The 14,147-nt window shown below is 56.5% G+C and overlaps 1 protein-coding gene across 4 annotated transcripts in view; it reads right to left on the bottom strand.

Moving 5' to 3' along the window:
- The window catches only part of CTDP1 (CTD phosphatase 1), a 42,961-nt gene that overhangs the window by 14,099 nt on the left and 14,715 nt on the right, over positions 1-14,147 (bottom strand). For 3 of the 4 annotated variants that reach the window (XM_074339797.2, XM_019715715.3, XM_019715723.3), the window contains exons 8-11: positions 13,022-13,999; positions 12,608-12,749; positions 11,560-11,763; positions 3,968-4,127 (exon numbers count right to left, since the gene is read on the bottom strand). In XM_074339797.2, the coding sequence (XP_074195898.1) occupies positions 3,968-4,127; positions 11,560-11,763; positions 12,608-12,749; positions 13,022-13,999 (1,484 nt within the window). The remainder of the gene's footprint in view (positions 1-3,967; positions 4,128-11,559; positions 11,764-12,607; positions 12,750-13,021; positions 14,000-14,147) is intronic. The other variant, XR_012498681.2, reaches the window with a different exon arrangement.

Here is a 14,147-nt window from a genome sequence, read left to right as displayed (position 1 = left end):
ACCAGCAGGGCTGGAAAGGCAGCTCTGAAGACCCCCGCGTACGCCAGCACCGGGGTGCAGTGTGACGGCCGCCGGCTGAAGTCACCCTCTGGGTCCCCAGCACCGCGAGACTGCCTGGAGTGCTGATAAAACAGCGAGAGCGAGTCCACGGGCAGACACCAGTGCAGGTGTTTTGTGGCCTCTCGGGGTCCCTCAGGGCACTTCCTGACTTGCACCAAACGCCCTTTCACCCAACAGGTAGCAAATCTACGCCCCCCTTTCACTAACGACACTTGTTAACATGTGCAGACAGGAAATGAGGCGTGACCTCTCTATGCTCAGAGACACACTTACAGATGCAACAAATATCGGCACTATGAAACAGTCCAGTCACACAGGACAGCGGGAGTCCATCCTGCTGGACAGACGGCTGCCACCGCGTGTGACACGTGAGCTGGGCAGTGCCCTCACCACTGCCGTCTGAGCCCTGCAAACACTGATGGCACTACCAGGCTCGGCAAAAAGCTGTTTCTGTATGAACCACAATACACGAAGTGTAACCATTTGCACCAAACAGGTAATCACACTACATGCACGTACTTTTGTAATTCTTTGCCAAATGCAAACGGAGCTCCGTCTCAGACACCGGGTCTGAGGGTCTAAAAGCTGGCGCGCCGCCTGGTGCACACGGACAAGTGTCTTAATAAACACGCGCTTGGGGAGCCATGGAAGCCCCAGAACAATACTGTCACCGTGAGCTGCGCTGCCTGGCTGAGAGCAGCTGAGCTGCGTTTCGAGAGAGCTCTGGCAACAGAACAAAGCGGGGACGGAAATGGTGGGACCAGGGCTGCTGGGGGGCTGGGAGAGGTGTCTGGGCTAGGACACCCTGGCCCTGGAGACACCAGATGTGGTTTTGACAGTTTCCAGCAGGTGAGGACACAGTAAACCCATCCCCTGTCAACACTGGTCACAGCACATCTGAAGAGCCCCCTCTGGTGGATTAAAATGCAACTACAACAGGCTTGGAGTCACGGCACAGGCGAGCGCAGGGCCTGGGGCACAGCCGAGGTGGGCGAGCTCTCATGTCACAGTCGTATCTCCCGGGAGCTTCCGGTCCCTGCAGTGAGTGAAGAGCACTGCCAGGCACCACAAAACCAGCCCAGGGACCAGGCTACAGTCCACAATGCCTAGAGCGTAAGTATACTTGAAATACATGTTTTTAGCAGACAGCCCACTGCAGGGACTCATGCAGAAGACTAAACAACCACTGGCGGATAAATCAAGCCTGAAGGTGCCGGAGCAGCCTACCTGAGCGAAGTCTCCAGTGGATGCACCACGGAAAGCAGAACGAAGCTGGGAGAGCAGTGATGGGATTCTTCAGGGTTCTATCCTGAATCACCGTGAAGGGGGAAGAACCACCTCTACGCAGCAGACACAAGAACCCGGACACTCCAGCGGACTCAACAGCTCTCTGACAGTGGGTCCCAGTTTCCAAGAAACCTGGGGCTGGTCTCCCAGAACCTACTTCAACACTTCCCCCGAGTGTCACACTTTCCTCTCCCTGCTCAGTGGCGAGCAGAACTGAGCCCGCCTAGAGAGGCTGTGTTGTGACAGGCGAGTGGGGGGGACAGCTGACCTCTCTGCATTTTCCCTCTGTACAGCCCCCTTTCTGAGCCCGCTCCTGGCGTGAGTGCAGAGCTCCTTGTGGACTCAGGAAGTGGAAGGAGATGGCGCTTCCTCTCAAGGTCTCGCAGAGCAAGGGCTGCAAGACCAGCAGCACCGACACAACACGACACAGACAGCAGTGAGCTGCTGTGGAGGCTATGCCCGGGGCCACGTGCGTCTCCTCCGGTCAGGCTGGAGCTGTGCTGTGCAGTGGCCTGAGGCTGGGGCGTCAGGAAGGGGTGACAAACCTGCCGTGCTCCCCCTCGCTGGGGCACACTAAGGGATGGGCTCCGACGAGGCGGGCCCAGAGGACCAGGAGAGCCAGCAGCTGCGCCCCTCACTGCCCCTGTACCACGAGCAGCCAAGTGTCCCTTCAGTGATGCCAGGAGGCCGCCAGCCCAGAAGCGGTGCCTCTAGCAGCCAGGGACATGGGGCCAGCGTACTTCACTCAATTTTAAGGGAGAACGAACATCTCTTCTTTCAGCTGCTTGGGGCGTCTCCATGGGGACCCTGCCCTATGTCATGAAGCTGTGGGAATGGCAGCCAGGCCACCACTACACATCACGCCACGGAGAAAAGGTGCGGACACCCCCCAGACCCCAGCAGCCCAGGAGGGGAGGGCCGGTCGGCTCCGCTAAGGCGGCACACACTGACCACAACCCCACTTCCTGGGTCACCTGCTGCCCACACGCACGCGAGTAGGTTCTCACTGGGACTCAAACAGAAGCCGAGTCTCCCGACACCCCCAGTCCCTCTCCCATTTGTAACACAACGGCCCGAGGTTCCCTGGGGTGGAGCCCGGGACGGCTGTCGCCTTCAATTCCTCTTGTTCCCAAAAGCAGTACCTAAAGTTTTAGGCCAATTTTTATTTCTGTAAGAAAATTAGATTTCAGAGTGAGAGTGACATTTCACACTCTTATTTGACATTAGGATTTCAATCTCTCTGATAGGGAACAAACAAGAGCCCAAAATGTCATCACTACCTGACAAACAGGACAGGGTGTCTGCACTGCTCACAGCAGCAGTCACCCCACAATGGACCTGGAGGACGGACGGCGGCCAGGAGAGCAGTGAGGGCCCCAGGGGTCCTTCCTCCCAGGCCCTTCTGGGGGGGGGTCCCCCACATGGGACCTCCTACCCAGGTCTGGGCATAGAGAAGACATTTTCATGAAATGGAAAGAGCTCATGTACTAACTAGCTAAGCATCTGTCAGGCCACCAGAGGAATCCAGCTCATCCGAAAACAGGGTTCTGCCATCATAAGACAAACTATCGTCTGCTGCTAATCTGAGGTTAGGGTAAGACTACACTGAATCCAGCCATTGACACTTTCCTGCTGTTGTTGAAAATAAACTGAAACCCTGCCTTCCTCCTAAGCGCCCTCCCAACGCTCCCAGTGAGAACCGAGTGCCGGTCTGCAGGCCCGTGTGCCGAACGGGTGCGCACTGCGGCCGGTGGTCTGTTTCTAAGATGAGGGGAGGAGCTCCCGTCTCAGCCAGGAGTCTGGTGGGGCCTAAGCACCGTTCTCTGCGTCAGCCCTTCAGTCAGCAGCCACCCGAGAATGACAGCGTACAAACAACCTACAGACCAAGGGGCCTGGCCTGTGGCAGGAGGTGGGGCGTACGGGCTGGGGGGCTGGGACACAGGGCACACAGGGCTGAGGACAGGCTGGGGTGAGAGCTTCTGTTGTTTTAAAGGGGAGCCAGGAGACAGACAACAAGACTATCCAATTCTCTGTAGTCAGTCTGGGTCCTGAGGGAAGCACCCCCTGTATTTAATCTAATTCAAAGTGGATGCAGGCCCCACCGTCGTCATCCCCACCGTCAATCACCGGAAAACAAGCCCCACGTACGCTGCCTACAACTGGTGCGGCCTTGAGACCATGGGAAACCACGCTGTCATCGTGTGTTTAAACTCCATGCTGCCCCGAGCAGGGGGCACCGGACGGCCACCCTGCGCGGCCAGTGCTGGGCCGCCCTGGGCTCTGCCGGCTGCTTAGCAGCCTCCCTGAGCCCCGCCTGTGTGATGCCAGGAGCACCCCCTTTTAATGACCACCCCAGACGCCATCAGGCACCTGTGGGGTAAGGTAGGGAGTGGGAGAGGCGGGAGGGCCCCGCCGAGAGTCACAAAGCTGACTTAATGCCAAGTGTGGCGACACCCTGCTACATCGCTTGGTATTGCTGGCAGTCTCCTTTAATAGAAACGAAAGTGCTAGTCCCAAACACGCAGGCGCACGGGCACGCTCAGGCCTGCTGCGCGGCGGGCGGCGGGGCGGGCCAGCAGGACGACGCGCCAGGGGCGCGGCCCCGCGGCCGGGGGCTCACCTCTTTGTCCATACTCTCTAAGTCCTCCTTACACAGCGTGTACAGCGGCAGCGTCTCTGACATGCTGGGCTGTCGCTTTCTTCTAGCAGGCCCAGGCTGCTCTCCATCGGGGTTATCTGGCCACTCTTCACCAAACTGCTGCTGATGTGGCGGAACGGCTCTGAAATGAACATTTCAGGTCCCACATGAGGAAGGTCAGTTTGCATTCGCCTTTCCAGCCCTGAATCAGACTCCTGACTCTTGGAACAGGCAAACAAACACATACACACAACCAGAGAATATCTCAGTTCCAGAAACACTGGGCTCATCTGGTAGCTAACTCGGGTCTGCCGGCTGAGCCGGGCTGAGGGGCAGAGCATGCTGGTTTCCTCCTGTTCAAAGCCAACACCTGGCTGCTGCTGACAAACCAGCACCGTTCACAGACATCCGTGTGGCTTTGCTTGTTCTAGAACAAAGGGTGATGTGTGAAGAGAGATGAGGAAAAGTTTCCTAGAAACTGGCAGGAAGGGTGACAGATCCTCAAAATCAGGTTGAGCAAGCCACACGATTAGAAAAAGAGAACTATTTCTATACTATCCAGGCTATAAAAACAAGAAATGTGATGGTGAATTTAAGGAACAGACTGACCTGAGCGGAAGTTAGTCCCCTGTCCACGAAGGGCAGGGGCAGGCCATTCTGCGCTGTGTCCACTGTTTGGTCCAACTATGAAACAGGAACCCAACAAGCCAACCAGGCAAGACCCAGGATGCTTGCGCCCTAGAGCCAACTGCACTCACATCCCATTTGTCGATTTATATTAATTACAGTTCCATTTGAAACAGTTTCTTAAGGATCCCTGTACGAACAGTCTCACCTCAACCTGTCAGATCCCATGCATACACTTTCACGGATGTTACCACCATCAGAATTATAAAGACTCGCGCAAGCTGCTTGGTACACTCCCCTCTGAGTGTCTGTTCCTGGAGTTGGTTGCTCTGTGGGGTAGGGAACCAGGAACCAGGCAAAGCCCCACTGCTGTCACCCACCAGGAGTCCCCTCACTGAGACACTGACCATGTCAAAATAAACACTCGTATTTTGAAGAAAAATAAGGCGATTAAGTCTAAACCACAAAATTAAAAAGTAGCAATTGTATTAAGCTAACCATATATCTAATGAAAAATGAAAAACTAGCAAATACGTTAAGCTAACCATATATCCAAATAAGGGAAGTTTTTTTTAACCCGGAAACATTAAGGACTACCTAAAAAGTGTTGATCTCCGCTTATTCACAAGTCAGACTACAGTGGACCCCTGAACAACACGGGTCGGAACTGCATGGTTCCATCTGTATGTGAACTTTCTGTTTCTGAGTCTGCAGACCTGGGGGGCTGCACTGATCTCGCCACTCTATGTGGGGACTTGAGCACCCGGATTTGGGTACGTGCCGGGGGTCCTAGAATCCACCCCCAGGAGTGCCCAGGGACAACTTAAGTTTTTTGGGGAGTCAAGTTATATGCGGATGTTCAACTGCATGTCCCTCACACCATGTTGTTCAAGGGTCAGTGCTCCGAAGTGCTAACAGCTCCAGCGCCGCACTTTCCATTTTCCGGCGTGGATACAGGACACATTTCAGTTCACACCCACTGACCAGGCGTTTGAAAATGAATATGGAAAAGCGGCAAAGACAAATATATTTTCCCCCATCAGAAGAGCGGTTTCCTAGTTCTAACAAAAACCCGAGACGTGAGGCCAAGCACACCCGTCTTCAGAAGCTGCCCAGGAGGCCCTGGGACCTCAGGCTGCATGGAGCCCGACCTGTGTCCCGGATCCAGTGACCGTAGCTGGGCTGGCTCCACAGGCACGAGCGCTGGGAAAGGCACAACGCCCTTCGCCTTGTGAGACCCTGTGAATCGGTCACCAAACCGAGGGTTCCCAAGACCCCTCAGGGCACCTGCAAGTCGCCCCGTAGCCCATGCCGTGCTGGCAGAGCACCTGCCACAGGCGGTGGGACCGCTGTTCTAAGCTGCAGAGGTTTGCAAAGTGCAAACAAGCCACTCTTCTGTGTTTCTTTTTGATTTAGGACAATTATTTTTCATTAAAAAAGTGTTATTGTATTAACATGTAACATTTCACTATTATTTAAAAATCAGTGAATAATTTTACTAACAATTGTCACCCCAATAAATTAAAAAAAAACAAAACCAAAAAATGAGTGAATGAGTATTTTAAAGATGTCTCACTTCTAATTTCTCACATCATAAGTAGGACCTGTGCTCATTGTGCTTCTGGGGAGGAAATGCCTCCTCCCCACCCCCATCCCTGGCAGAACCTGAGACCCTGACAGACACACAGAGGGCTGGACGGTGGAGAGAACACAGCCTGCCTGGGACCCCGGGGCCATGAACGGCACAGCAGTGACCCTCTCTGGGTCCTTTTCGCTCAGACAGCCCAGGGCTGGCCACCTGGAAACCCCACTTCCTCTATGCTGTGGAGATGAGAAAGACGTGGGATCTCACTCTCCCCCCCCACCCCCCTGCCGCAAAGGTAAAATATACGACAGCTCGACCATCCCTGATTTTACCAGGAACGTAACCAAACCCACGCAGACACAAAGGCCCATGAGAACACCCCGAGCCATTTCCTGCGTCCTCGTGCTGTGGAGACGGTGGTGGTGGGGGTGGTAGGTGGTGTTAAGACAGAACCCCTTTTTCTTATATAAAATTGGCCATTTCATCAACTTTAAAAACAGAACTCTCAACAAGCTGTACAGACATTCGTTAATTTAAGGGGAACATACAGTTTCCAGGATCTACAAGTGAGGCCTATGACAAAGGTTATTTTGGAAACAAGTCATAGGTCTCCCCTGACATGATGAACTAGACCAGGTAACGTGCTGGTTCTGCTGCCCAGTTTATATGACGCGCACGACTTAATGAATTCTGCTAACACCCTTCTGTATGTCTAAATGGGTTGGCAATAACGTAAGAAAATTATTATTTTGGTGGAAATCACACTTCCCAGTTCAAAAAAGAAGAAAATGTCATCAGAAGTGAACTCATAAAAAACTAACACCTAGTGTGTTTCCCTTAGAAAAGAAGGCAGAGGTGAAATACCTGTCTTTCGAGTATCACCTGAAACTGGCTTACTGCTCTTCACAGAAATGAGACACATTCCAGGACAAAAGTGTTGTGTTATTCAAGTAAAAAGGAAGAGCTCAGCTTGACTGAAGTTCAACTCATCACCTGTAAGCCTGTCTTCAGATGATCCGTGACTGCTCCTCACTTATCTCCGAAACCCCTAGCCGCCTGCCCGGTGTGTCAGCAAGGCTGAGTAACCCCCCACCATCTTTGTATCTAATTGTTAAACATCCCCGACACTTCAGACAATATGCCTTTGTTCTTTACACTTAAGGGAAACAAGTCATTTTACTTCTGACAGTGTAAAAAGCAGACGTTACCACGTAAGAATCACACAGGCCACCAAATGAAAGATCAAACAAGCCAGACTTAAGAGCTAAGGTGTGTGTAGGCTGGATCATAACTGATTAGAAGCCAAGAGACCAGGAACGTCTAGCTTCTTCACAGAATTGTGTCGCCAAAGAAACTACAGGCCGGGGGTGACAACAGCTTATAATTATTTGCCCCGCACACCTGCCCTCACGCCCCTCCAGGGAACAGCGCTGGGGCTTTGTGCCCACCCCGGTCCTGGTAGGCGCAGCCCTTCCCGTGAGCTGCAGCTGAAGCCTTCACCCCGTGCCTCACTTCAGCACACACCTGATATGGCATCACACTTCCACCAACTCCAACTACCACACACTGCGGGACGTAGCCTCCAACAGAAATGGGGGCACATGTGCGAAATGCAACACTGAAGAGGGATCCTGGCTTCGTGTCCCCTCACTGCTAAATGTAATGCATCAGCGTTACTCTCGCGATAAGCCACCCCAGTTAATCTCGGCAGTGACCATCTCAGTCAGGGTGATCTTGGGAGGGCTGCCAACCACAAGGCGGGCACTGAGTCAAATGTAGAAAGGTACAGTGGACCCCTGAACATGGGCTGGACCCACGCGGGTCCACCTGGACACGAATGTTCCGGTTTTGATCCGTGGTTGGGAGTCCGTGGTTGGGAGTCCGTGGACGGGGGCCCGACAGTGCACTGATCTCGCCACTGGGTGTGGGGACTTGAGCACCTGGATGTTGGTTCCTGCGGGGGGTCCTGGAACCCAACCCCGTGGGTGCCCGGGGACAACTTAAGTTTTTGGGGAGTCAAGCTATACATGGATTTTCGACTGTGCAGCGGGAGTCAGCACCTGTAACCCCCCTGTTGCTCAAGGGTCACGTGTATTAATACTGAAAGGTTCACTCCATCAAGGACAACTTCCTAAAAACTGGAACGCTCTCACCTCTGTGGCTGTCATCATTCCTGTTACCCAACAAAAAACCCCCCGATTCATCCTGGGCCCCTCCCCGCTCTGGTCCCATGGCCCAGTGTCTAACCAGCTGGGGCTTTAGTCTCCCTCCTCACTCGGCACCCCCCCCCCCCCATGGTGCTGTGAAGTCCCCACTGGGTCCAGGGGACTCTGCAAGGGAGCACACGGCACCTCGCTCCTGGCTGCTGAGGGGATTGGCCACCATGGCCCCTGGGCTCTGGCTGGCCCATCACAACAGTGGCCCAATCAACATGGAGGGTCACCCCCTCTTGTTGTGAAAGTACAGGAGAAATCAGGACATATCAGAGGACATCTCATGGAGGACCCACTGTTGCCAAGCTGCTCCCCGCTCCCCCGCCATGTGCACTGCTCCAAAAGCCTCTCCTGGCAAAGCCCCTTCTCAACTGCCTCTGGCCCCCAACCTTCAACATCCCTCTTGGGACCCATGAAGCCACGATGGGCAGGACCGCAGCACCCCACATCCCAGGGCAAAGCCGAGCCGGGCACCCAAAAGGGGCTCGAGACACACAGTCGAGTTGCTCCCTGCACATATATCTCCCTGGGTCTACTTTCAAACATAGGAAACTCAGAAACGACGACCTCACCACCTAAAGAGCACTGCAGCCATGAAAAGGAGCCCAGGCCACACTCTACTTGGGGCAGGTTAACACAGCCCATTCTGGAAAACTGAAGCCCATGCACATCCGGAGCCCAGGGAAGGGGACGGAGGCCCAGTGGGAGGCCACCGGCCTCCGAAACTCTCTGGGACAGTGACGCCTACGGACCAAAGCCAAGTTTCTGCAGGGTAATCGGGAGAAGTTATTCTCAGATACTGAGGAAGCATTTCTGTCCTGACTGCACGACCTCCACAAACATGACGGTCAAGTCCATCACATGCTTTGGGAGAACCTTCAACGACCAGCAAGCTGGTTAGCTGCCACTTTGGCAAGAGCGACTGCCAGACACCTGCTGTGCTCGCATTCCAAGAGAAGGCTGCACCTGAAAAATATTCACCTGAACTAACACGTCACCACCGAACTCTTAAAGAGGGTGGATAGACTACAGAAGGGGTCCACTGCGAGAAATACTTCAAGAAAGGTCTGTGGGGACAGAGTCCCAGAGAGCAGTTTCCGGGCTCTCGGCCTCATGTGGAAAGGTGCTGGCTCGGGCAGTGGATGGCCATCGCTGTGACTGGTTGGCCAATTGGCCACTGATATGACTGCCATGGCTACACTGGTTGGTTGGCTGGGTGGCAGGCAGAGAACCGGACGGCGGGTTGCGCATCATGTGGACCCTACTTCCTGTGTCTCGCCCGGCCGCCACCGAGACTGGGGTGCAGAAAGACCCCTTGGTGGGGTGCTGGCAGATGTTTGCTCCCTGTGTCTCCAACCCAGCCGCCAGCGAGACTAGAGTGGTCTGACTCCCCTATCTATGGCTCCGTGGGTGTTCCTTTTGGCCTCACCATGTCCTGCGTTATGTGAGGTCGAGACCAGAGACCCTGCACGAGGTCTCCGAGTGAATACTACACACTATAAACGATGCAGCTATAAACGCTGCCCACAAAGGGAAACACCCAGCACCCACGTACTGAACGAGGGTGAAGAATGGGGTACAGCTCAGTAAAAACCTCGGGGGACACTGTGGCCGTGGGTACAGTCCCCCTTCACACAAACAGGCACCACCACCGTCAGAACCTTTCTCTAACCTAAACGTTTCCCAGAATGGACAAGGCAAAAACATCACAAAGACACCGTGAGGCGGGTGAAGAACACAGTGCCAGTTACCACGTGTGGTCACTCACCCTCGCTGGCCGCCAGTGGGGTGACAGTGAGGAAACCAGCCTGGCAACACGACAGATGGGCCATGACACACGTGACGCCCGAGCTGGACTTAAGGAAAGGGTGGGGTGCGTCCCACTGAAAGGGGCTGTGAATCCCAGCAAACTTCTGGCAACTACTGGACAGCATTTACTAGATACGCAGGACCTTTAACTCAGCACTGCCACTTGGGAGGAAAGGGAGGAATGTAAGCTGCAGCACACAGAGGTCACACTGTAACTCTTCAAAGGGTTGAGCGCAATTAGTGATGCTGCTTTTAGTTACAGTAACAAACCACCAAGGGGAAGCCCAACTCACACTGCCTTAACCCAGGGCGTGTGTGTCCCTCCTGCCGAAGCCCAGCAGCGGGTTCAGCGACAGCTCACCCAGCCTTTGGGGGCAACTCCACGTCCACTCTGAGGGATTCCTGGCTTCTGTCAGGTTCTGAGGTGTCGCCATGGCTGGGGGAGGCCAGAAAAGTGACTCCAGGTCAGTCACTGCCCATCCCTGAAGAGCACCCGGGTGGGGCCCGCTGGGAGAAGGGGGGGGAGGGATGCCACCACCACCAGTGGGCTGCTCACAGTGTGCGTGGTGCTCTCCAGACAGGAGCAGGGACATGTGTGGAGGACCACAGGAATTTCAAACCAATGGCCACTCTTCAGAAAACAGAACCTCAGAGCCCTCATTTAAATCTCAGACACGGTCCTACAGTTGTCACCAAGTGCTGTATGAGAAGGATGTGCAGTCAACACGGGAAGGGAAGGGACACACGATGGCAGACGTGCCCCGCCCTCCCCTCCCTGCCTCTCCCTGGCCGCAGAGCCCCTCTCCTCCACTCCTCTCCCCACTCAGTGGGCCGAATCCACTAGGTTTCTCTCCTTTATATCCCTATTTACAAGCTGCCATTGCCACCAGCTCCCTTGTCTGGTCTGAGTGTGGAGCGGGCAGGATGGCCGGGGAGGCCAGCTCCCTGCACAGGTACAGAGGCCCAGATAGTCAGGGGTTAGGTCCAGCCCCTCCCAGGCCCGTGCTCTGCTGGGAGAACGTGGGCCTGTGTCAGAGCACGTGTCTTATCAGCAAAGGAAACTGCTCATGGCGGGCAGCACTGAGCCCACGAGTGACACGTGCCCACCTACACACCTGTACAACATTTCACAGGATAGACCATGGACTTGTGCGTTCCAGCTTCGGGACCCAAGACAGGACAGAAGAATATGCAGAAAGGCCTGATGTCTGCGTGGGGGAGGCGTTTTCACGAGATGGGAGCCAGAGCCCTCAGCCAGGACTGGGCACACCCCTAACTGCACAGGACACGGTGAGGATGACCCTGCGAGTCAGCGGCAGCCCAGGCGCGCGTGCACGTACCTGAAAGAGGAGTGCTCCGTGTGGACCGGCAGGCAGCCAGGGGGCCCGGGGCCCACAGAGCCCTTCCGGATGAGCTTGCCCGTGTTGGCGTCGTAGATCCGGGCTTCGGGGCCAGGCTGGGCCCTGGGATGGACGGGCGTCGGGTGGAACAAGGTGGTGGGAAGTGCACCCTGCCTGTCGGGAAAAGCCATCGGGCCGTCCTCCCTGCGGTGAGAGCAGGGCCCGTGAGAAAGTGCTGCCACACAGGACGCCCACCACTCAGGCCCAGGGACTGAGGTCTCCCTCCACCCGAGCTGAGAGCCATGTGGATGAACTCATGACACGGCTTCTTAAATCCTAGGGCACAAGCACTGGGCACGAAGTGACACCGACCGGCCCCAGGCACCAGGAGCGCGTGCCCCGGCGAGGACGGCAGCGCCAAGTCTGCATCTACATCTGCTGAGCCTGCTGCTGCGTCCGTCTCAGACGCCCTCTGAACACGTCCGTACCGACCAAGAACAGGAAGTACGTCCAAAGACTTTCTCAACACAAACAGGCCCCCGCACGTATTTCTTGCCTCTTTCCCGCACCCGCCGCCTCTGAGTATTTACAACCTGCAGGGTGGCCACCCCCCAGCCCCTGGCTCTGGTCACCGTCCCCCTGGCACACGACTCCATACAATGTTGTGCGGCTCACTACCTGCAGCCGTAAAACAAACACACAAACCAGGATTTGCTGCTAAAAGCCATCCCGTGTAGAAGAAACACCAGCTGATTTCTTCCTTAGGTGGTCACGGTCACCTATTTAAGACGGCCTGAGTGTGGGGGCCTGGCCTGGAGGAGCGGCGGCGGGGCGGCCAGGGCACAGGTGGGCGGGCTGAGGGGAAGCGGCGCCCTGCGCCCCAGCCTCCCCCCCTTGCCTGCACACCAGGGACAATGAGCCTGGCCTGCGAAACGCCGTGCATGCAGCTCCAAGCGGGGGCTGGCGGCCGAGGTGAGCTCTCCAGGACTTTGGCCTCTGACCAGCGTGCTCGCTCGGGAGGCCCCAGGGCACCTGTGGCCGTGCTCACCTCTGCGCCTTGCCGCAATCATCACTCAGCGGGAACAACTGCTCGTCCACCTTTTCCCAGCGCTCCAGGCAGCTCCACAGCCAGTCAGGATTCACCACGTGTGGTCGTCCGCACTCCTGGGCCTGGCGCACCTTCTCCGTGCCTGCGATGGAACAGCAGCTCTCAGCTCCATGCACTGCTGTGGATGGGACCCCGTACCGACAGTGTGACATGCACAAGACACCCCACACGCCATGTGGAGGCCCATAATTAGCAAGATACTCTCAACAGGTGAACCCTCAGGAAGAGGCTCCTGAAACATGCTCCTTTTTCAGGAGTCAACGGGGATACTCTGTCCCAGGAACCCCCGGGTCTCCCTGGCCCCCGCCCCACAGGCAGGACCCAGGCAGGCCCGAAGGTGGGCCGGCCGCTTACCGGTGCGCGCCGCGATCAGGTGGGTGGCCCTGTCGGGGGCGTCAGGGTCCAGCACCAGCTGCGTGAGGACCTTCGCTCCGAGGGCCGTGGCGTGGTAGTGCTCCCGTGTCTTCTCCACCGGGAAGTTGGTGGGGTGCAGGCCGCTGAATATTACGGCCACATCTGCCAGCACCCTGCTCTTGAGCTCGGGGACGACTTTCCGGATGTCGGGGGCTTCCTGGGCCTCCCCACGCAGGTAGCGGTCGTACCTGGCGTAGTAGTCGGAGTGCACGCGGGCCAGGATTTCCTCCAGGTGGACCAGGTGGTCGTCGGCGTCTGCGTCCTCCTCTTCCTCCTCCTCCTCCACACTCTGGTCCAGAGACTCGCCCACCGTGATGCCCGACTGCTCGCTGTTCTGGGACTCGGTCTCGGCCTCCTTCCTGTCGGCACAATTGCTCCCCAGCCCGCACAGGCCGTCCCGCTCACTGTCCTCCTGCGGCTCCAGCTGGACACTGGGCACGGGCTCTGAAGAGTGATTTGCCCCCGCCGGCCTCTCCCCACCTGGGCCGGGGGGCCCGCCCTGCGGCACCACCTTCCCGGGGTCCTGAGCAGCCTGGGGCTTTTTCTGGCCCTTCTTCCCTCCGCTTTCGCCATCAGAGGACCGACCCTCTGAGTCGCTGCTGCTCTCGCTATCACTGGACAACTCAAAGTCCAGGTCGCTGCCCACCGAGCTCAGAACTGGCCGCTTTTCTGCTGATGTCCGACCATGTTGCCGCGCACACACTGTGGGCCCTCTACCATCGGCCAGAGGAATTCGGGCGGCAGGCCGGGCGGCCCTCTCCTCCGCCTGGCCAGGCGGCGGCCCATCCCCGTTGAGCTCCCTCGCCGGCTTGCTGAGGCCGTTGCTCTGCTCAACCCCGGCCACCTGCCTGCTTTCCTCTGGCTCCTTGGCAGACGGGGCCTGCTCTACGATGTCGGCACCTTTAGGTGGATGACCCCCTGCATGTGTACACAAGAGGTCACTGTGGCTTCTTCCGAAATGGGAAACCGCTGGCTAAAGTCCACGAAAAACGCACCCACTACTGGCTCCGACCACACTGCATGGTGGAGGCGGAGAGTGTGGGTGCATGGGCCACACGTGCTCACT

This window comes from Rhinolophus sinicus, chromosome 4 (genome assembly GCF_057876585.1).
Source record: "Rhinolophus sinicus isolate RSI-liver-muscle chromosome 4, RSI-T2T, whole genome shotgun sequence".
NCBI classification, from domain to species: domain Eukaryota; kingdom Metazoa; phylum Chordata; class Mammalia; order Chiroptera; family Rhinolophidae; genus Rhinolophus; species Rhinolophus sinicus.
Note: the sequence above shows the minus strand (reverse complement) of the source record. Positions and strands in the feature narration are given on the sequence as shown.